Consider the following 24,897-nt stretch of genomic DNA (forward strand, 5'->3'; position numbering starts at 1 on the left):
TTTTTTTTTTTTTTTTTTTCCTGTGGACGATCCAAAATGTGGGATGGGGTCAAAAACCCCTCATTCAGAGCTGTAATTTTACCTAGAATTTTCTGGAGAATTGCAATATTAATCTAATTCCTGTTACGTAACTAGTTTTCTAATTAAAACAAATTAATATACACAGATTTTTTAATTTGTTTCCATAATTTTCTATTCTAGATAAATTATTAGGACTTTTACTCCAGATTAATTATAAAACATTTGTCTAATATATAAAATGACTTATTTCTTTTCTCTGTAAACTTTCAGGTGAGTTAGAAGTGATGTTTTGAAATTCTCAAATATCCAAAAGGTTTAAATCGAGGATGACTTTATTTGCTTAATTTACTATTATATAAGTGAAATAAAGTTCTCATCAAGTGGAAACCTTTTTAGATGTTAGAAGTGCTGTTTTGAAATTCTCAAAATTATCTGAAAGCTTATAAAATAATTTGAATACCTACTTAATAGATATACAGGGTGTCCATAAACGTTTACCATGATAACAAAACAATCCATGTTTTGATTAACTTGACATCAGGTGCTTTCTTTCCATAATGGCACTTTTGCTGCGCAGTAATTGGTGATTTGGTTTCTGCTAGCCACACAACACATTGATCTTTCTCCTGGGGGAAGCCATTTTTTACGATATAGCTCGCACAGCGCTCCTTGTGGCGAAAGTGTTGAATGAGAGACAGCTGTACAGAAACTTCATGGGTTCCCTAGTAGACCTGTAATAAAAAAAAAACGTTACCAGCATAAATATAATTAATATTTAATCTTGAAATCAGGGTAAACATTTATGTACCCCCTGTAGATTATACAAAGTTCTCTATGTATAAATTTAGAGCAGTGGTGCACAAACCATGGGTCATGACCCCTAGAGGAGTCACAATAAAATTTTTCAGGGTTCCAAATTTCATGAAATTGTGTTTTATTCAGACTTCTAATAAGGCAGAAACATAAGTGCAAATACCAGAAAGAATTTCACTTTAGACTTTTTTAATCGTCAATGTAATTACTGACTACCAAGGGATTGCAATAAAATTTTACATAAAATGGGAGGTTGGAAATGAAAATAGTAGGTATGCTGCTGATTTACAGGTTTTTAGTTTGACTGATTTAGTTTGATTTTAAATGACATGAGGCTAAAAAATATGTTTCAGGTATCAAATTAAAGCACTTATCCTGTAGTTGATGCTGCTGAAAAGAGATTTGAGAAAGTTGCAATAGTTCAGGTGTGGCAAGTGTCCAATGTTAAGTCAATGTTAAACCATGTTGGGGTACTTTAGCTTGGGCAATTTTGTGTTTTGCAGTTTTGTTGTTGTAAATATGGAGGTCAATAAATGTACATTTTTAAGTTATTAAGATCATTATTTTTATCGCTCTCTTCTAATTCTACTTCTCCAATCCCCACCCCCTCAAAAGCCTGAGCAACACTGGACATATGTAGCTAGTTCAAATAAAATACAAAGATTTTCTTGCGAAATAGGCACATTTATTGCAATTCATTTCATATTAATAACAACTATAATTAAAAACCAAAATTTTGCTTGTTTTTACAAATAGCAAATTATATTTTACCAAATTATGTATAACTTAATAAAATGTTTCTTTTTAAAATTGCCATTAAATTATTTTCAGAATTAACTTAATCTTTGAGTAAGAATCAAACATCATAATTAAGTTATGGGAGTACTTTTAATTATTATTGAACTCTTTAATAGAGAATTAATTCATTAAAAAATAGGCTTTAAAAAAAAACTAAAATTGGCAAGATTCTGGATATTGTATTCGTCATGATTGAGTTTAATTCACTTTGCTAGAATTATTTTAAAACGTATAAACTTTTTGTTGAGAATTGGAATATATTTTTCTTTGTAATTTAATAATTTTTAATTATAGTTTATTAAATTTTTTATAATTTGTTAGAAAAGGAAATTCTTCTTATAAAGCATACAATGGATTATCTGAATAATACACAATATTAAAATATATTTAATTGCTTGTTGTCTTTAAAAGCTTGCTTATTGCTTATATAAATCTAATACAGATCTTAATGTATATACATATATAAAAAATCTTATACTTAATTTTAATATTGAACACATTGAATTTTACAAGATGATGATGTTATCAACAACAGAAATAGTGTAAATACAAACTTTTTTACTCTCCTGTTAAAGATTTCATACAAATATTTTAATGTTAACAGAACACTTTAGAAGTATTGAGGGGGAAAAATGTATGTTATTTATGTTTCATATTTAATTGTATGAAAGTTACTTAATATCAGAATGTTGAGTGCATGCTATATCTATAAATGAATAAATTTATGTCAATTCTAGGATTCTATTGTTCTTTCAAACATTTTATTGTTTGAAATATCATTTTATTGTACTTACAGTTAAAACATTAAGTAAACTTAGACTGCTTCAAGGACAAACTATTTTTATTTATAAATACTATTAATGCCAAATCATTTCCTATAGTAGAATCTACTTATTACAGTATAATAACTTCATGGTTATTGTTTTTAGTGGATTCCCCAATTAGGATTTGGCATTGAACAGTTTTTTTTTTCATATTATTCCTCTCTTTAATTTCTGTACTGTTCCCATTCCTGTTTAGTTTATGGCTTTCTTCTTTCTATACCAGCTCCACTCCTCCTATCCTGTATTATTCTCATTCTTTTCCAAAATAAACAAAGCAAGCTATGGACAAGATAATAACAAACTTTCCATCCACACTTTATATACTTTTATTGAAGAAATTATACTTTTTAAAAATATATTTAGTTTTGCAGTTTGCAACAACAAGCATTGACTGGTAAAGCAGTTATAATTACAGCTGGCTGGCTAAGCAAACCAATGACATAGCCCATTTCATTTAAAACAAAATCATTGGCTTACTTAACAAGCTGTATTAAAGCTGCTTTACCGGGCAATGCATCCAGTGTTAATTAGCTCAATTAATATTAAAAGAGGTGTTCTTGATAGTTTCCCCCTGGAGATATGTAATGAAATAAATCATTTGTTTATCATGTCTATCTCTGATTGGTTGGAAAGTGGTTTTTGTATAAATAAATAAGTTAATACTGTTTAAATAAGTGCTAAACTATATTGGAAGAACTGTAGTACAGTGTAAAAATCTTTAACTGCTAATTGTTGAATAAATTTTGTTTTCCAGGCTAGAAATGAGTTGTCAAAGAGTACATAAATAACTAATTTAATTTAAAAACAGTTTATTTAATTTAAAGCATTTTTTTTTTTGTTTTAGGATATAAACATTGGAAGGGTCAAGTTTTAAATGCTGAAGATTTAGATGAATTATTTATGGGTCTTAAATTAAACAATTTACATCACTATACACATCTCTTAACTGGTGAGTATTTATATTGCCTTGATTTTGTTTAATATTAAGTTTATAAAATGGAAAGCACATTGTGGATAAACTTCTTCAATATATATCAAATAACATTAAATATTTTTCTTTCTCATCATTTTATATATGATCTCATTTTTAGATAAAACTACATTTTAATTGTAAATATGAAAGTATTTGTATTTGATAAATATTTGCATTTTTGCATTATTTTTGTAAACATTAATTTTACAAACTGTCAAGTTTTTAATAAATATTTTCTAGAAGTTTATTTAAATTTTTACTTTTCTATTATACTTTTTATTTTAGAAATATTTGAATTGTTTATATATATAAACTAAAATGAAATTAATGCTACTGAAAATAGAAATTTTTCTCTTTTCTCTGATATTTTTTTTTGTTAAAAAAAACTAATTGAATATTAATCTAAATTAGTTTTTATAATAACTTAAATTCTGACAGTTTTCTATGTGTACTGCTTAAGAGTCATTAAAATACTTTGCTTATGGAGTTTTGAAAACCTTTTTCACAATTTTTCCCCCAATAAATATGTTTTGAAAAACACTCAATTTTATTTTATTTTTTCTATAAAACTGTTATGCAAAAGCCAATCCAATAATTTTATATAAATGAAACCAAGAACCATAAATGAGCTCTTATGTCATTCATGATGATCATTTTGTTTTTATTTGTAAATGTAATAGACATGCTTGTAATACTTTCCTCCTGGATGTTACTTCTCCTCAAGTCATACAACAACATGCAAATAAAGCAAGCAAAACCATCGAGTTCTGTCTATCAGAGGTGTTTTTTTTTTTTTTTTAACTTAAAGGTCAAGGTTTAAACTTTTCCTAAATTGTGTGATAATATGGGTTTCGATAATGTGATTTCCTGTAATGTTTAATGAATCCCCTGCATTGTACAGTACAGGGCTCTACTGTGTATAAGTTTGACGTGTGTATAGTGTGTGGTGTATGTAGACATTCAAAAAAAGACCCATATTTTTACATTTGGAACCTTTGAAATGTCGAAATGCAAAAAAAAAAAGTTGGTCTTTGTCAAAAATTTCTGAAACTTTGCAGGAAGGTTTGCATATTAGTAGTATTGATACTATTAAATTTTGGTAGTTAAAGGTTGGGAGTAGGGAGAGAGGGAGTTCACTGATGTATCTCAAGTGGGTTAGACTCTACTCATTCTTTTTTAATTATTATTAACACATACAATTTTTTATAAAACTTTTCTACCTTCCAAATTAAACTTTTTCCCCCATTTTATTAAAAAAAACTATAACAGATAGTGCCACATGCAATTTTAACTCTCATTGGGAAAGTCAAGCAATTTGTTATTGGATGTTTTGATCTTTAATCAAAAACCCCAATTATTTTTTATGAAATCAATATATAGATTTTTTTGCATAAATTACAGTGGTATCTCGGTATACGTCTACTTTAGAATACATCCAATTTGGAATATGTCTTGTTTGGACGAAACAAATTTTGCTCGGTATACGACTTTTTTTTGGTATACGACATAATTCAATTATATGCGCCATCAATGAACAAGTAGCACTATCGGTGTACTAGACCAGACTAGACGTTCGCAGTGCAATGGTTTATAACTTTGTTAAATTTCTTCTGATTTTAATTTGTAAGTAAAATTTTATTATTTTTATTAATCATGAATCGCAAAAAGGCAAATGAAAAGCGACAGAAAACTTAAAAAATGACTAGAATCACAATGGAACTGATAAAAGAGATTGTTGAGGAATACAAAGGTGGTACGCGTGTTCGAGATTTAACTGTTGCATACCATATTCCGAGAACGACGATATCGACAATTGCGAAAAATAAAGACATTATTAAATCTGCTAACGTTGGGAAAGGAGTTAAATCAATTTCTAAACAGAGATCGAAGACATTAGATCATGTTGAGAAATTGCTTTTGCTTTGGATAACTGAAAAACAGTGCTGGAGACAGCATATTGGAAGCAATTATTTGCAAGAAAGCTAAAAAGATACATGCTGATCTCACAAAAATCAACAGGAACTAGCCAGGAAAGCGAGGTGTTTAAAGCCAGCCATTTTTTTCTACGTGAGAACAGATTAATCATTTTTACATTACTTCTTATGGGAAAGGTTGGTTTGGTATAAATCCAAACATTGGGAACAGATTAAGGTCGTATACTGAGGTTCCACTGTAATTTCAAAATTGGAATAAATGATGTCTTACTTTTGCAAGATTAATAATTTTTTTTTAGATTTATAAAAATCTGAAACTCATCTAGTTGACAGGATTAGCCACTTGATTTTATTTTTAATATATTCCTATTTTGCATGATAATTTTTGATACAGTATTTAAGATAGTGTGCTTGTTGTTACAATTAAAATATCAATGCAATAGTCAAGCAATTATACAGAACTTGGAAAATCTAGAAGTTAAGCAATTACTAAGATTTGTTCTGAATTTAGTAATGGTACAAATTATTTTTCTCATAAGTGTTCCAGCTTGTGACTTTACATTTTACTTTCCCAGCATGTTATGTATATAGCACAAAGTATTGGAATAGTGTAAAATTTACCCTCCAGTTTTGTTGCAAATTTCCATGTTCTGAGAATTTCTGAACCTAAAGTGAAAATTTCATGTAATTGTAAAAATTATTGGTCTCGTGTACAATGCCATATGAATAACTTGCATGTCATCAAAAATTTCTTGCTGCACAGTAACTTTTTCAGATACCCTGTACGAGTTTTCTGTGATAATTCACACCAACATGCAATCTGCAAAAGTTGCTCGAACACAGCCTACATTTGTTTTCAAATTTACTTTATATACTGAGGAAATTACAGTATGTTTTAATCTGTGATAATTCTACTTTAATAGCAAAAGGAAATCCAATAAGTTTGCATTATGGTGTTTTTGTTACTAAAACATTAATTATAAAAGTTTAATTACTAAATTTAGATCAGTGGTGATTCTCTGTTTAATGTAAATTATTACAGTCAAACCTTGGTTTCTGAACATAATTCATTCCTAAAAGTTTTTCTAAAACTGAAATTTTATAAGAAACAAAAATAAAATAGATTAATTCATTCCTGACACCCAAAATAAAGCTTTTTCTTTTATTAAAAAATCTAGCCTTGCTCTGGCCTTAGTTAGACCTACCAATGCTTAAGATAGTCTAGCTGGCATTACTATCCTTTTCTTTTAACCTTTTATATCTGTATTTCATGCATAAAAATGCTTGCAAATGCAAAGTAATATATTATAAATACTACATTATATATAATAACTTTTAGTTATTTGATTTAAGCACCTTTTTAAACACGAATTAAACCATTTGAATTTAATTTCAACTGCAACATGTTTTGGAAAAAAAAGTATAGTACCTTTCCAGCACACCCATTTGAAATATAATTTAAATATCAACATTAATGATGTCTAATAAAGTGAGGCAATCTCGGTGCCACTAACTTCTAGACTAAATAGGTAGTCCTGTCAACTTGGTTAGGCCATTGACATTTTAACGTAGGAAGTATAGAGTTGACCGTGCGTGCGTCTTTAAACTGTGACCAATTTTTGCCGAGTACCTTGTCTGGCAAGAATTATCATACAGCAACTGGTTTATACATTTTAAATTTTGTTTGTGAACTGATTTGTTTGAAAACCGAGGTTTGACTGTATTTCTATTAATCATAACTTTCAGTGAACTGATATTGTTTTTACTTGCACTTCAGGCTACGTTCGTTCACTCTCCTTTCTTCAAAAAGTGACAGAAACGGTTAAACAACTAAAAGAAATCAATCCCAATTTGCTCTATGGTAAGTAATTGCATCTTTTGACTTGCATTAAAATCTTGCAATTTAATTTTTTTTTACTTTTATACTAGTGTGCGATCCAGTAATGGGAGATAATGGAGAGATGGTAGGTTATATATTTTTACATATGTGCAAATTGGAGAGAGATTTATTTTCACCACTTTTCTTAACAGTACGTTCCTTCAGAGTTACTGCCTGAATTTAGAGATAATTTGACTCCCTTAGCCGACGTAGTAACACCAAATCAACTCGAGGCTGAGTAAGTAATACAGTCACTTATTTTTAAATGATTTTAAAAAAACAATTGTCCTGCAATCTAAAATTTTTTAAATAGATTACTTACAGGAATGAAAATTTCTAATGAGGAAGATGCACTCAAAGCCATGCAAATACTTCATGACAGAGGAATCAAAACAGTCATTATAACTAGCTCAGATTTGGCATCTAAAGATGAACTCCTCAATTTGGGAAGCTGTATTAAAGGCAAGATGAGTTTTTTTCTATGGTTTACATCAGTGTTTCTTGACCTTTATCTCTCAGCACACCCAAACTTACAATTCAATTTCCGTGGAACAAATTTATGCAGAAAAAAATCACGTGATTTAAAGTTTTTGTAAACATTCTATTGCCATATTACTTGCCACTTAACCTAATTCTTGTCTTTATTTTTTGTGAATTAACCACTTCAAAAATTTTCATGGCTTACCAGTGTGCTGCAGCCAACCAGTTGAAAATTACTGGTTTAGATTATGATCATCATGAAAATGTATCTGAAGCATGATTATTTTTAGTCCAGTCCAGAATTGAGCTTATTTTTTAAAATTTAAATCGTGAAATTGGCTAAAAATTTCAACCAAAATATTTGTTTTTAAATATGTTTGTTAATTAAAATTGGATTTTGATTTATTTATGTATGGTATTACTGCTATTAAATTTTTCTTTTTTTGTTCAGATGGAAAGAGAACGGCAGTTAAGTTGAAAATCTCTCGCATTCCTGCAAATTTCTTGGGTACTGGAGACCTTTATACAGCACTCTTGTCTGCTTGGCTAACAAAATCTAACTTTAATTTAAAGGTGAATACTTTTTAAAGAGAAATTTTTATATATATTTTGTTCTTGAAGTTTTAAAAAACTTTAACAATCAGGAAGCCTGTGAGAAAACTATGAGCACTCTTCAAGATATTTTAAAAAGAACTTATAAGTGGGCTGTTGGTAAGATGTTTTTTTAATTGTTTTTAATAAGTATTGCATCCCAAGATCATATTAATCTTTCTTTTAGAGTAATAAAATTTTTAAAATTAATCCTAGTTCTAAAATCAATTTAAATATATATTATCAGTATTAAAAAATTTTTCTATGGATGGCTGGAATTATTATTTAAATTTTTGCATACTTTAGACATGTCATAACATGATTTTTTTTATATTGAATAATACAACTTAATCCTGTTTAATGGATTTTAATGATCAACAAACATATGTACCTGGCTATTAAGAGAAATTTCAGTTTGGGATTGTTTTAACATAACACTAGAACCAAGTTTTTGTTTAATTGATAATGTTTAGATGTTAGTGGTTTGCAAACAAAATGAGCGCATGATAAATGTTATTGTGCCAAGTGATATAATCTACCTCCTATATTTTTGATCTTTATGCCAACTACTTTGGATACTGCACTTACATTAAATAACCACACTATGAAAAAACTTATTAATCTTCTAATGTTTTCAGTTTTTTTATTGACGCTCTTCAAATTTTAAATTCAAGAATTTCATATCCACAGGAAGTGTTTTCTGATATTTTATTTTTTTCCATTGCTGGACTCTTTAAATAAAATTCAAATGAGGATTATATATTTTGTTTAATTATTATTTCAATCATTATTTTTTTTTTGTTTTCTCTATATGCTAACTTGCTTTTTCACGATTTGTATTTAATTAAATAATTTTTAACATCAATGATTTGGAATAAGGTAGTATTTCTTTGCCATTTATAAATTTACTGTTAACAATTTAGAAAATAAATTTTTAAAGTACTTATATTGCAGTTCTTTGGATCTTTAAATATGAATGAGTTTTATGTTGCCTGTATACTGAAAAGTTAAAATATTTGTTGTCTTATTTACTTTGGAAGTTTTTCATTAAAATCTAAATGCAAATTATTTTTTTTATATATTTATATAATCTCGTGGGATGATTTTTATTAGCTTTTTAAGAAGAATCGCTAATCAATCGGTGGCATAGCGAACATAACTGGCGCCCCTCCCCCTCCAGAAACAGTTTGTCTTGGGAGACCATTTGGGCACCCCTCTGCGAGTGGCACTCGGTGCATGATACACCCCCCTTGTATCCCCCTCGCTACGCCACTGTAATCAATATCCATGTTTTTAATTTTTCTTAAATCTTTGCAGAAGCTTCGGGTCCGAATCAATCTCCAACTGTCGCTCAGTTGGAATTGAAACTCATTCAAAGTAAAGACGATATCGAGAATCCGAAAACATCTTGTATAGCAGAAATCATAAGTTAATGTAATTTTATTATTTAAAAAGAAATTTAATGTTGTTGTGTAGAATATAATTATTGTAATGTTTAAACTTTTATTTAATTATCACTGATTTTATTAATTTTAATTGTGATAGACCCTATATATTTTATTATTATTATTATTATTATTTTGTAAGTATGAAAATTTTATATGTTAATTCTTTTTTAAAAAATGATATATGAAAATGATCAAATTTTGTTGATGAATTTAAGAAGAAAAATGAATTATATTCAGAATTTAATTGTTAGACAAATTATGCACTGCACTGTTATGCAAATACTCTAAGGAACGGGTATGTTTTGTCTGCATGTCATTTGTGTTAATTAACTACACTGCTGAAATGCTGACTATTGCTCAGTTTAGTTTTATTACTAATTAGAACGATACAAAAATACTGTTTAAATTAGATTTAAATTACAACCATATTAAAACGTTAAATTTTGGTTCATTGCATTTTTAATTTGACATTAGTCTTTAAACTCAAAAGGAATAATCACTTTAAAACAAAGGTTCCAAAATATGAAACATACCATTGCTCATTGGCCATTTTACATGTAGATAACTGCTACTTTTCATCATTTTTGGACCTTTCTCGTCGGCTACTATCGGCTATACTCACAATGAAGGACCAGAAGTTGGAAGGTAACCAATTATAATTCACTTTACTTTTAGTAAGTGAATATTTTATTGGTTAACACCTAACTTGATCCTTGAATTTAAATAAGGACATAAAAGAAGTTTTTAAGATTTATTGTTTGGCATATTAAACCTAGAGACATTCTTTTATTTACATATTAATACTTTCCCTTTTGCAGAATATTTGGATATTATTAAATTTTTGAAACAATATTAAATGATGTGTAAATTTAAAATCTGTAATGGATTAAACTTTCTACAGTCGGGTTTGCTATAACTTTGTGAAGAGACTGTGTTCCTCAATTGTCAGAGACTAAATTTCTAATAAGACACTCCTATTGTCTCTTCACATTATCTGTCTCATTATAGAAGCATTTTGTAGCATATGCATTACTACTTCATTTCCTGCACAAAGTTTACAGCAGACTGATCATAGATCATTCAAAATTTTTATTTTTTTCACTTATTAAAATGATTCCAACATCAAGCATTATCGTTTAGACCTATATTCTGTAGGGAAAGTGTCAATGGAAGTTTTAAAGATAGGTGTTTTTAATGTTTTAACATTCCATAGTCTCAAATATTTATGTATTTGATGGATGAATATATGACCAAAGTAAGCTGTTGTCTTCCAAACAACAAAATGTCTTCCAAGTATCAGTTTGAGATGTAGTGAAAATAGAAGTGCTATTATAGATCACAATAAACACATTACATTGGCTTAGATTTAGTGTTGAAGTAAATTATTAGAAAAATTATATGGATGTAACTGAAATGTTATAAAATTAAAAGAATTTTAAAAATGTTCTTCTGTGTTTGTGCTTTGTTTTAAATGAAGTTTTTCTACATCTAGTAGTGTGTGCGCCAATGGATTGTATTCTTGGTTTCCAAAGTATGGTACGTGGATGTGAAATTTGATCCATGTGTGATGCACAAATGGGGATATTGACATTCTCTTGGTCATTGTTTCTGCTTTTGTCATTCTTATTAATTAAAATGAAAAACAGCAGAATTGTAATAAGAATGACAACAAAAGTAGAAACAATGTACAAATGGTGGTATTTACATTTTCTTGGTCATCACACACAGATCAAATTTCATTGTGGCACATTGTAACCTCTAATGGTACTTCTTAAATGTAGAGGATGGTACACAGAACATAGCTGCATAATAAATAACATATTCCTACAGTTTAAATTGTCTCTTTAAATATGTAAAGCGTTGTACATATTTAAAGGTTGCTATCTTTTCATCTAATCCAGATTAGACAATTTAAACACTTGAATTGGATTAATTTTAACTACAGATATGTTGAAATTGTATTTGTGACTGTGTACCAAAATAAGTCAGACTTTTGAAGTGGTACTTGCCAAAAGTTTCTGAAAAAATCTAAACAGAAAGCAAAATACCTTTTTGTCAAACTTTATATTTACTAGCAGCTTTAAATGTGTTAAATTTATTATACTGTTCAGTTTTTTTCCTTACTGTTTAGTGATTTTTATTTATAATTATAATTAAAGGGAATATTAGACATACCTAGCTAATTAGTAAATTGCAATGTTGCTGATATTGGTGAGAGCAAAGTATAAGTTAAATTCTTCCTTTTGTCAAAAAAAAAATTTGGATTTATAAATGGAAAAATCTTGACTTTTGTCCTTTAATTCTGGCTTCAAAATTTAACTTTTCTATAAAATTTACAATAGTTGGCCCTTGTATCTCATTTGAATGTCAAATTTTATACAATAACTTGCTTTAGTTTGTTATATATTTATAACCTATATAAACTGGAATAACTAAGCACAAATTAATGCCTTCGTTTCTATCCTGTTTTTTAAAACTAATATGTATGAGAGCATCAATAACCAAACAATCGGCCGAATTTTTATCGGGCTATTTTTAAGTCTAATAAAGAATTGAAAACTCAAAGTAATTTGGTTAGAGGAGAGGCCGACATCTTTCAGTTTGCCCCGACCAGCCTCCATGATTTTATTTCTGGTTACCCGACTGGAACAGGATGCACACGTAAATCGGATTAGTGTGCGTAATAAAAGGCATAAAATTGTATGGTGTTTATTCCCTCGTCCTTCTATATCTGTAGAAAACAGTTGATCTCAAAGCTGATACAGTAATTTGATGATACGACACTGTATAAATTCAATTACTATTACATAAGTCACGTGTAATAAAGGAGCCACATCGTTCAAAATACAGCACGAAACAGTTGAAACTGTATTTAATACTTATCAAATACACGTACACTTAGAAACAATAACTTAATATATTTTAATGCTTTTGAATTAAATCTGTAAATAGGGATAGATTTATGTATATTTGACTCGAGATATTTTTCTATTCGCCCCGCGAACTGTCGGGTACGCGGGGGCATAGGGAGTCTATTTTTGTGTTAAATTATGTTTTCTGTGGAGACTACACGTGTCCAGGATACCCGCCTCTAAATATGATTCTGATGTAAATGCTAGTCATTATTATACACAAAAACAATTTATACGAATATAACTAATTGTAAAACTATCAGCGGGTAACCGGGACCCTTCAGAAGGAAGCGCGACCCACTTTCACGCGGCCACTTAAAAGAAACTTCAATTAACAGTAAGTGATTATTTATAAGTATATATATATATTTTTTTAAAAAGAAACTCCGTGTTAGTCAAATAATTACGCTTTATCATCACGCGAATTAATCATCGGTAATTTAATTATGATTTTCCATTTTAATGGGCGCCATCTGGCGTTAGGCATTTGGGAGATTTCTTCGTCTGCCATTGACAGGTTGTTGGGTCAAGAGGACGTCCTCGTCGTTAGAATTTTTAGAACTGCATGGTGCTGCTATTAACCCGGAGTAAGTTGATTTCCCTCCCGTCTTATTTCCATTAAATGCAGATTTAGTATTTATATTCGGGCCAGTTTTTACTATTTATTACATTTAGAGGAAACAAAACCAAGGCCGATACAATGGATTAACATTAAACAGTTATTCGATGTTTGTATAGGCTTAAAGGGGAGGAAAAAATCGAAAGTATATAAAATAATTTTACTTTTTGAATTTTAAATTTATTTAATATATTTGATTTTAAAATTATACAAAAAAGAAACAAAAAATATATATATTATTATTTAAATATTTAAAACAAATTAGTACTAAAAGTAAAAAACAGCGCCCTCTCGATGCTCATTATTAAACTAAACATTACTCAAAAAACAAATATATATGACTACTTTCTGATGAATTATTTCCCTTAAAACTTCTTACTATAATACTATACTATATATAATACTAAATACTATAATAAAGGTAGAGGAAACTTTTAAAAAAGTCTCCTCTATTCTAATATATAGTATATACTGTAGATCCTTCATTGATAATATATAAGGGTTAATAGGGCTTAGGTCCAAGGCCTCCAAATTTTTGATTGACCTGAGACTCGACACACAGTTTTGTAATTGTTAAAATAAACAATAGAAAATAGTATGAAACAATGCCAATTTTAGAAATTTGTTACATTTTTTTTTTTTTTTTAATGTAATTTTGACTACTGGCCAGCACTTAACTCAGCATAGAAGAAAGATTTTAAAGACATGAAACTCGTAAATTAACTCTGGTGGCAATCTATTTTACGTTGGGCTTTTTGAGGAATTTTTTTTAAATAACGGGAGGTGCGTCCTCGTGGCCTTTTGACTCGGGACTGTTTTGGTCGTGCTTTTCAAATGTTGTTTGAGGACCAGGTTTTCTTTTTAATCCCTTTTTTGATCGGTATTTTTGTGAAATTAAAATGGTGGCGTGTTATCCTTTCGGCAAAAAGTGCAATTGGCCGAGGTCTCCATCTGCAGGGAGCCCAAACTCATCTTTTATAAGAAAAAATTCCCCAAAGCAAAATGTCTGAAGCCGATACCATATGTGGGGCACCCGAGTTCAGATTTCCGTAGGCCTTATGAAGCTGTAATGCACCACTGGAATTAAATAAAAATAACTATATAATGGAGAAAAGAGTTTGAATGCATTTTTTTAAAATTTTTAAACTGGATTAGAACCAAACTTTGTTATTTTTCTTACTAATCATTTTGGAAAATGGATTTGTGGGCCATTTTCAAGTATTTTTCTAGGTTTGTTTCTGATCATCAGTCCACTAAGTACTTAAATAATAAACACGTGTTACTTTGGTTTAACTTTAAGACTTTTAAATTTATGAAATGTAATATAAAAAATCATTTTATTAATTTTAAGTGAAATTTTTCATCACAGCCCAGTAATAAACTGTTAGAGGTCAGTACTGGTTTGTGGACCACAGTTTGAGCAGCGCTGCTCAAACTGTATTTAGACAGAATGAAAATTAAATTTATTTATTTAAAGAATATTAGTAAGAACTTTAAAAATCTCATATCCGGTATCCTAATGCACTGGCATGATACATGACTATCTTGCAGTAGTGTATATTCATTATATGATACATCAGCATAATTTGTAATATATACTGTATATCTCTGAGAGGATGTTTACAAATATTTAATAGATTGATAAGAATAATTGATAGAAGACAAAAATATATTCATATATGTCTTCTAAGTACATATATTTTTTTCAACAAAGTTTATGTAATATGTATAATAAGGTTTTATATAATTTGCTTAGAATTGAAGTTAACAAATTTTAGTTACTAAATACAGTTGTTGGGATACTTGGCTAAGCTAATCTGGTCTAGTAATTGTTTATTTTGGAACATTCTGTTTTGAAAAAGAAAAAATTTTTCTTTTGAATTGACAATAGATTTAAAGCAAATGTTTGACTAAATATATTTATCAGAAGAAAACTAAGATGACCATTCTGTATCTGCTATTATGGCTGCCAAACAGGATAGCAGATAAATTTAAGGATGCAAGAGGCCCATAAAAAATACTACCTTTTTTAAGTCAACTACTACTATAGTTAAATTTAATAATGCTGAATCAGGGCCATGATTTGGCATTATACAACTATTTTTCTACTGAAACCTAATTTGTTATTGAAATAATTTTGATAAACCCAAATTTTATTATATATCTTTGTATTATTATGTATCTTTGTATTTAATTATTAACAGCCTAATTGTAGCCTGATAATTTGACAGATCACCTGGCTTTAATTTTATTAACTAAATATTTTTCAGCATTTCTGACTGCAATATATCTAGGATAAAAGTCAAATCAAACATTACCATTCCAAATTAAGCCATATGTTTTGATAAATTAAATCATGTACTATTTTTATATTTTTTGATGAAGAAATTGAAAATAAAAATTTATATATACAATGGAACCCTGTTTATACAATTCGGACCAGGCCCAATATGGACGACAAAATCCAGAAAAATTGTTACATAAAAAGTCTATAAACTGTTATTTTAGTTGTTTATAATAAGTAATGCAATTTTCTAATGTTGTAGCAATCAGTTTTGAAAAAATTTAAAATTATAAATAATTTTATTTTTAGAACTTTAATTAATTTAAATAGCTATTAAATATTTTACTTTAAAAAATTATTTTAATTTGCTTTATTTACATACCTCAAAGCCTGCTACTGATGTGAAACTCAAATAACAACAAAAAACAGTTCTTCACAAATGTATTAGAACCATAAATGGTTCTTCTTCAGGTGAAGGTGAATTTCTGATAGAATGCAATTAAATAAGAACAAGATTTGAAATTCAAATACGTGTTTCTTGATGACGTCCCACCTGGCATGCGCACACTAGCTGGTAGCAATTGATGAGATTTATAGGTGGTTGTCCATTAGCACTTGCCACGTTGTGGACAGAGTTAATTCCTCCTTGTGGTTGATACAAATGTTGTTGAGGCTAGATCTGTAGATATAAATGACCTCCAACCTTCTTAGATGTTCTGTGTATGGTGAGGTGAGGATGACTTTCACCTGGTTAAAATCTGGCTCTGTCTGGATCACTGGCATAAATGGCAAGAGCAGTGGTGTTCCTCATGTGCTGTATATCAGTGATGTGCTCTTTCATTCTAACCCCTAAGGAATGCTTTGTAGAGTATGATTTAAGTCCTTATACTCTTTGATTCAACTCCTGCCTACCTTTTGTGCCCTCAGAGATCTCCTAGTCAACATTGTAAATGATGACAGCTTACACCAGCAAGTTTTAGAGATGGCACATCTATTATGCTACAGTTCATTTTCCAATTCAACAGTACAGTATACTGTACACACAAGGAAGAGGAGTCCCAATGGGAAGCCCCCTCTCAGGAAAATTATGTGAGATGGTGATAAGACAACTAGAGTGCAAGATCCTCCCTCACCACCTCCCCAACATCATGTGATATAGGAGGTACACATAGATGACAATCATTCTATGGAGGACAACTCCAGACATCTCAGCCTTTGTCGACTCCATTAACGACAACCTGTATGGCTTGACCCTGGAAATCAATCAAGCATACCTTACAGAGGTCCATTTCCTCAACATTAACATTAGAATTGAGGGGTCGGCAATCCACACCTGTAAACCGGTATCAGAGTCCATATACATACCTGTGGTGTCTTGTGACATCAGTATAAAATTGCAGCCTACAACACCTTAATTAGGGGAGCACACACTTTCTCGTCCACTCAACAAGCTCTCCATACTGAACTGAGATGTACTTATTGCATAGTCACTGACCATGGCACCCCAAGCTCACCCGTAAATTGATCAACAGATTTCATTGCTCCCAACATGCAGTCCAAGTCCACTCCCATGGAGAAGACTGACCCGATGATGAAAAAAGGATCCGTCACTTACAACTCATATCTCAAATTACTATATATTAAGATAGCTAAGAAGTGCCACATTTTCATTGTATACAGATGTCCAAGCGTATTTGACATCCTTCTTAATGGAAAGGACGTTCCCAACCAGGACAGACTTCCTGGAGTGTACATCATCCTAATTACGGATCACAGATGCGATAGACCTCATCTATGTCAGATCTATGAAGTGCTTAGGGGTTAGAATGAAAGAGCACATTACTGACATACAGCACGTGAGGAACGCCACTGTCTTGCCATTTACGCCAGTGATCCAGACATTAGAGCTGGATTTTAACCAGGCGAGAGTCATCCTCACCTCACCACACAGAACATCTAAGGTGGTTGGAGGTCATTTATATCTAAAGATCTAGCCTCAACAACAATTGTGTTTTTTTTTTGTTGTTATTTGAGTTTCACACTGATAACAGGCTTTGAGGTATGTAAATAACTTCACTCCAGTGTTGATTTTTAATTTGCTTTGATAATAAGTAATTGTCACAAAGTAAAGTTTTTTTATAAAAGGGAAACTTGACAGTAGGGAAAGGATGCAAAAAGTACATCACTACATGACGAGGAAGCAGAGGGTCGAGTCATTGTGTACATGGACTGTTTTTAGCACTATTATTGACATACAGATTTATTCTTATAAGCCTGCTTACTAGTCACTTGAATAAACCATGCTAGAGAATAATTGTAGAGCTTTTTAAGTAATTCCTTCAATGTTAGGTTTGCAAACTGTCATATATGTAGTTAAAGAAGGTTGCCAAAGTACTGTACACGACAGGTAGGGAAGAGATCAAAAGTTGCTAAAAAATTGTACACACAATTAATGGATAAATAGTGAAGAAAAAATTTTAAGTAATATTTTTAAGCTTTTAAAAATATTCCAGTTTAAAAAAGAAATGAGGTTTAAAGAATTTTGTTTTCCTTTTTTCTCTTGTAAAATATAGCCTACATATAAGTTTTGTATATACTAAAATATTGTAATAAATTTTATTTTAAAAATCTCTTTTTATGGCAGTAAAATCTTATGTTTAGTAGTATATCAACTTATTAAATGTTTACTTAAAGCATTACAAGAATAGACATATATTTATTTATTTTATGTTTACTTAAAGAATTACAAAGCATGATAAAGCAGTTTTTGTATTGTGTGTATGTGTATATAAATCCAAGTAGTTTTGTATATAAAGCAGTTATAGCATTCAGTTTTATTTCAAACATTTTAAAATGGAAAGCTTCAGTTACTACTATTAAAACCCTGCGTTAGTGCACTGAGTTTTTTTTCGGCATTAGTGCAGTGGGGTGTTTGTCCACCCCGACATTTTTTTGGATCCATAAACCATGTAAGTAAAAATTCATAAAGATTTACTCATTTATTTGGTAAAGGCATGTGTCATTACAGTATACATATGATTATATTCAGGTATGATTACATATTATATTAGTACATAAATGTTGTTTTTTATTTTCATGGATTTATCAAAACTCATTACATTAGATCTTATTATTAAACCAATAATAAAAATCTAAATTGTTTTTTAAGAATTTTTGTCACTCTGATTCAATAGCTAACATTGTACTTTGCACTCAATGCAAATGACAAGCAGCTTGCTATGTTTGGTATTTTCTCAGTGTGTTTATGAAAGGCAGCCATTTTGAATTAAAATAAACTTAAATTATTTTTATTTACATTGATTATTATATGTATATTATAAATAATAAATGTGGTCACATTATAGTTATTTTAAAAATAAAAAAACTAAATAAATATTTGTAAAATTTAAAAAAAAACGTAATTAATACTGTGGGGTGTTTGGACACCCCACTGAGAACTGTTGTTTTTCTCTTACTGGAANATTATTGCAAACATTTGCACTGATTTGGGCATTCGGGTAATGACCTTGACTATTCACAAAACATTGTATAGACTTTCTATTTTGTGGACATACACTACTCTACTAGTAAATAATTACAGTTTGTCGGTTTTTTTATAATGGTTTTAATTTATATAAATTTCAACCTAATTTTTTTTGTATCTGTCCTGTAAGATGACCTTGAATTTTGAGTGTCTTTTTTTATGATTCAACTATCATCTTATCTTCGCAGATATACAGTATATATTTTTAATGAAAATGTAAATATTTTTAGCAAAGAAGAAGAAAAAATAAACCTTCTGTTGACAAGTAAGATGTATTTTTTCATGACTTTGTATTTTATACAAAGTCATTGTGAAATGACTTTTTGTATAAAATACAAAGTCATTTCACAAATACTTTGTATTTCTTTTTTGTGGAAAAATGAGCAATTAGATATTATATTTATGTATTTTGTTGACTTACTTAATTACAAAGAAATTTCAATTGTTACGATACATATTTGGTAATAATCCTATTATCTATATTTATAACTTTGACATAAAATAAAATTTGCTAAATTTATTCCAAAATATAATCAATTAATATTTGATTGCTGAATTGGAAAGCACTATATATGCACGTGTGTATTTCTTTTATTTCAGTGGATAGTCTGTCTTGTCTCAGAGAAAGTTATAAGTAGATATAGTATGTTAAAGTAAATGAAGTTTTAAAATAGCTCTTTATGTAAATAATGTATTTTTCATTTGGATTTAGATTTATCTTTTTCTCATTTAAAATTTTCATTCTTTGGTATATTATAATTTCAGACTTTTTGCCCCTAAATAAAAGGATATTTTTTTTTTTTTGATTTGCTTTAGGTGATTTGTTTGCGGAGGCTGACTCTATATCACAATCACGATGTCTGTCAAGACTGCAATGCTGGATATACACGTGGACTCCTCCTTAATGTCTACTTCAGGTATCCACTGCATTATTTCATTTTATTATTAATAATTTTTTTTGCATCATTTAAAAAACATTAAACAATGTTTATACTTACACAAAATACTTAGCACAAAGATCATCTGTTATCCAAAGTATTGAAGAAATCCTTAAAACTTACTCCCTGAAAAGATTACAAGAAATTTTTCTTGATAGCGGTAAAGAATCATTTGTCGTTTTTGGAGCAAGCGATAATTGGTAAGTGTGTTTGCTATAGTAATGTTTTAATTAGATCATTTTTACTTATTTTCTTTTTCATTACGTTAGTGTTACCTGTACCCTAAAAACATATAAGCGTGGATTGATTAGTTTAACAGTGGAAGGAGATCAAGATGCTGTTATATTTAATGACATTGTATGCTTTTTTTTTTTAATTTGTTATTTAAATACGGTATGTAGATTATAATGGAGATAATTTTCCGTCCAGAAATTTGAAGGACTTCGGAAAAAGCTACAAGAACTTTTGGAGAGTCAAGTCGAAAAGTGAGTTTGTTTCTAGTTTATTAAAAAATTTCATTCAGATTAGACTAGCAAATTAGACTATCATTGCATTTTGTAATATGATAAAAGTTTACCCTGGGGGATTACTTTTATTGTACCAATTAAAAAAAGGCTTTTAAAAATCACATTTTCTTTAAAGTATTAAGGCGATTTTAAATAAATGAAGGTAAGTGGTGAGTATAAAATCTGAAAATTTTTAACTGGACTGCATGGTTTTCAATATTAAGCACGTTCTGCACAATTTTCTTTATCCTCTTCCCAAAGATTATCCAGAGTTTTTGTGAATGCTTTATAATAGCATGTTGTAATCCTTTATTTAGTTAGTTACAGTTGCTGCTGTTTTCTAAGTCAGGATATATATTTATTTATTTTTTTTAATTGTGTTTTGCATATCTGTAGTAAATATTTTTAATAAAGCTTATACAATTCTTAAAAATTTTCAAAAAATTTCACACACACACACACACACACACACACACACACACACTACATTAATGTCTGAAATATTACATTGTAAATAGTTCTAAAATCTTGGAGTCTAAATTAACCAATGATTTTTAAATCAGATTATCTATAATAACTTTTCTGAATACAGTAATAATAACTGTTCAAAACTAATTGTATACTTTTTATGAAAGATTTAAAACTTTATTTTATAAGAAAACTGTCTTACATTAGTATATAATGAATAATAGATTCCATTTACTATCTTGTGAAGGAATTTGAATTGGTTCATATCAATATTTCATTTCTAGCATTTTCATTCATAAATATAATCGTTATAAATCCTTTTGGTATAATTTGTGAGCACCATTAGTATACTATTATTACTCTAGTACTGAAGATAGCATTTTAGATTTGAAAATTTTGTGTATACAGTAGAATCTGCTTATTGTAATCACTTTGGAACTTGCCTATAATGACAAACTGGCTGAATAACAGTGTAATTCAAACTACAATTATGAAAACTTTGATTTTATTTTTTTATCTTAACTGCTTTTCCACTAATTACTGGATTTTTATGGAAAAAAAAATGCAGCGTGACTTAATTTTCTCTTAACCAGATCGGCTTTTTTGGTTGAAATAAATAATTTGCGTATCTTATATTTAATGACAATTATTTTTTGTGTAATAATAGAAGAAAACTTCTTATAACAGTTAACTTTTTCATAAATTAATTCATGCCATTTCTTTTACTTTAAAAAATTATAAGAAAACTTCATTTAGGTTATATTACTATTATCAAAATTTGTGCTAAGTTATATGTTACACTCAGATATATTAGTGCAGCAATTTAATATATTTTTGTTTTGCATAAATGTAATTTTTGTTATATCCTGATTTTGCATCATATAATTTGGTTTGCATAAATTGAAACTTGTGTAATTGAAAAAATAATGAATTAATTAATTGTTTTTTAAATAAATTTTATTTGAAATTGGTCAATGCTGGAACTATGTGACATACAGTACTTTAGTCATTATATTTCTAAATATGCAATGCAAATTCAGATTATAAATTGAATCATATTAATCTATTATCTATTTCAAATTAAAAACTTTAAACTTAATGTATTAATAAACACTTCTTGGAAATGAAATAAGAAAAGTGTAATTTCTATATTATACAAGTTTCAATATTTATGCTTTTCAATTGTTATCCCTTTATTTTTGCTTATTTATTGTTTCCTTTTCCCAATGTTTCCCCTTCACCTCGGAATGCGACCACGGTTTCCCTTCTCCACGGAATGCAAACATGGTCACGACAGGTTCAGTCCATCTTTCTTTGTCAGGATACCACCGCTAAAGCGAGGAAGTAGAATTCCATTATACCTTACCTCGTCCGATGAACGTATTTTAGAATATGATTTCGACCAAGTGGTGTTTGATGCCATATCACCCTACCAACGTGTCCAGATTCTTCATTCCCCGACATTAGGAAATTGCTTGATTCTTGATGATTTGCAAAGTGAGTAAGAAAACATTTTTATTAAACATTAAAGAAACTATTAAGTTTCATCAGAATTTATATATAGTAAAACAAAATTTTTTCTTGCATATTTTAGATTTAGGCGAGTGCGATATAAACTATACTCACGGTCTTATGAAACGTGGTGATTTGTCTTACTGTAACAAGGAAATATTAATCCTTGGTGGTGGAGATGGTGGTCTTCTGTATGAGCTTCTGAAAGAGAAACCAAAATTTATAACCATGGTTGATATATCCTTTCTCTCTATCTCTCTGCTTCTTTTTTAATCTTAAATTAATTGTTTTATGTTCCTTAATATTTTCCACATTGATAAAGTTGTGATAGATGCATGTAAAAAATATTTACGTGGTGCATGTGGTGATGCCCTTGATCAATTGAAAGGTGAAAATTATGAGGTATAGTTTGGTTCGTTGACATAAATCAAGGTATTGAAAAACTTGCCATTCAATTTTGTACTGAGATGGAAACTATACATTAATTTCTTTCTAGGTTATTGTTGACGACTGTATCAAAATTATGCGAGAGTACAAACAGAAGGGAAAGAAATTTGATTACGTTATTAATGATCTCACAGATATTCCTATTGCTACATCGCCACAAGGTATAAATTGTTTTGATTAGTAAAAAACACCAATTTTAAAAAACTAACCTTTTATGTTTACAAACAGGAGAATTGTGGCAGTTTATTCATACTATTGTTAGTATGGCATTTGAATTGTTGCAACCCAATGGCAGATACTTAAATCATGTAAGTAATGTAATATACAGAATGTCCGTTTAGTCCTGAACAGTTTTTTTAAATAATTTTATTATGTAAAAATGCATATTATAGTAAAATTACCTGTGCCTGCTTGGCATTGCTTGGAGATTGGCAAGAATGGGTCAAGAGAGGGCGATAAAAACAACGGTCTTAGTTACTAAAATATTTATTTGTGGACTCGAGTACCTACAGTGATGAAACTGCAAAACAATTCTTGTGCCCATAATATTCCTGCAGTTCTTGATAGCATTGAGAAGGGAAACACTGTTTCATTTGCCACATTGATACAGCACAGAGTTGTCGTGGAATATTCAGTATTTCATACTGTAAAATTGGTAGCCATTGAAAAATGTTACCATTATGATGTTATGGATGATGCAGTCTTTACAGTTTGTAGGTCTGCAGCAAAATGATATTTTAATTATTTAAATAAATCTTTCTATATTTTTAAATTATTTGATACAGGAGGATAATAGGGGTGGGGCATTCCCACCATATATATTGCTATAATGTATTTATACCAGATGCAAATTGAAATGGGTGTCATATTTTCTTTCTTCTAATGCCATCAAAAAACACCATTTGCCAGTAAAACATATTGTTGCATTTGAAAGAAACTAACAAAACACAAATTAAATATTTCATGTAATATATGTTTGAAAACTGTCCAGGACTTAAAAGTACATATTATATTCCCATTGTATTAAGAAGTTTCATTTCATTCTTCATTTAGGCAATTGGCGACGTGTGTAAAGAAGCATTAACAAAATACGAAGAATTGTTAAAAAGTCTTCCATATAAAGTACAGTTTAAAAATCACAGTGCTTATGTACCATCATTTATGGAGAAGTATCCTTTTTTTTCGCATTTTCTAATTACAATAATTAAATATATTTTTTCTTACATTCTTAACTTCTAATCAGCTGGGTGTTTTATGAAGTTTGGAGAGCAAATTAGAAGATATCATAAACTATTTTCCCATTTCAAATTTTATGAAAATTTTGTCTCCCGAAATCTCGAAGTATTTTAAAATCTAATTTAGTCATTTTTAAAAGTCACTTAAGTATTACTCGGCCAGTAATCGAATGAATTCTGTAATCGTGCCACTTGTTGTATCGCGGGATCTTGACAATATATCGATTGTGATCGCATAGTGCCATTATTTTCAGTTCCTTACTAAGAATTTATATAAAAACATCTAGAATGTTAAAATTTTTGATGGGATGATGGATTATTAAAATTACCAATGATCAAAAATGGTGTCCTCTAAACTTAATTCCCCGGTTACATTTCTTTAAAATAATTAGTTATCGGAAATTTCTGTAAAGCTCGGTATCACTTCATACATTGTAAGAATAAAATACAACTATTTAAGGAAAACAAAGTTTAACACATAAATATATTTGATCTTTATTTGTACCAACTTCGGTTTGCATTAACAGAACACAGAATAATTGCAATGTTCCCGAAGGCCACGCGAACACTGCAAGTCGAAGTTTGTCCAAATAAAGGTCCAAAAATGTTTCTCCATTAAGTAAACAGCTATTTTATTCTTATAACATACCTGTTTATGATTCCTAATTATG

At 29.3% G+C, this 24,897-nt stretch overlaps 1 protein-coding gene across 5 annotated transcripts in view; it reads left to right on the forward strand.

Annotated features, from left to right (window-relative positions):
• Nucleotides 1-24,462, forward strand: part of LOC111623623 (pyridoxal kinase-like) — a 28,779-nt gene extending 4,317 nt beyond the window's left edge. Inside the window, exons 1-12 of one of the 5 annotated variants that reach the window (XM_023366279.1) lie at nucleotides 9,726-9,747; nucleotides 19,937-20,037; nucleotides 20,132-20,258; nucleotides 20,328-20,415; nucleotides 20,488-20,543; nucleotides 22,330-22,529; nucleotides 22,627-22,781; nucleotides 22,857-22,946; nucleotides 23,041-23,152; nucleotides 23,220-23,299; nucleotides 24,045-24,160; nucleotides 24,235-24,462. In XM_023366279.1, coding sequence (XP_023222047.1) covers nucleotides 19,977-20,037; nucleotides 20,132-20,258; nucleotides 20,328-20,415; nucleotides 20,488-20,543; nucleotides 22,330-22,529; nucleotides 22,627-22,781; nucleotides 22,857-22,946; nucleotides 23,041-23,152; nucleotides 23,220-23,299; nucleotides 24,045-24,160; nucleotides 24,235-24,268 — 1,119 coding nt within the window. In that variant the 5' untranslated portion in view covers nucleotides 9,726-9,747; nucleotides 19,937-19,976 and the 3' untranslated portion in view covers nucleotides 24,269-24,462. Of the gene's footprint in view, nucleotides 1-3,300; nucleotides 3,406-7,140; nucleotides 7,225-7,292; nucleotides 7,328-7,394; nucleotides 7,481-7,555; nucleotides 7,705-8,173; nucleotides 8,296-8,366; nucleotides 8,434-9,630; nucleotides 9,748-13,104; nucleotides 13,261-19,925; nucleotides 20,038-20,131; nucleotides 20,259-20,327; nucleotides 20,416-20,487; nucleotides 20,544-22,329; nucleotides 22,530-22,626; nucleotides 22,782-22,856; nucleotides 22,947-23,040; nucleotides 23,153-23,219; nucleotides 23,300-24,044; nucleotides 24,161-24,234 lie in introns of those variants that run through there. The other 4 variants (XM_023366280.1, XM_023366277.1, XM_023366276.1 and 1 more) reach the window with 4 other exon arrangements.
• Nucleotides 24,463-24,897: the final 435 nt, after the last annotated feature.

This window comes from Centruroides sculpturatus, unplaced genomic scaffold, assembly GCF_000671375.1.
Source record: "Centruroides sculpturatus isolate CEXI.00-Female unplaced genomic scaffold, Cexi_2.0 scaffold425, whole genome shotgun sequence".
Taxonomy (NCBI): domain Eukaryota; kingdom Metazoa; phylum Arthropoda; class Arachnida; order Scorpiones; family Buthidae; genus Centruroides; species Centruroides sculpturatus.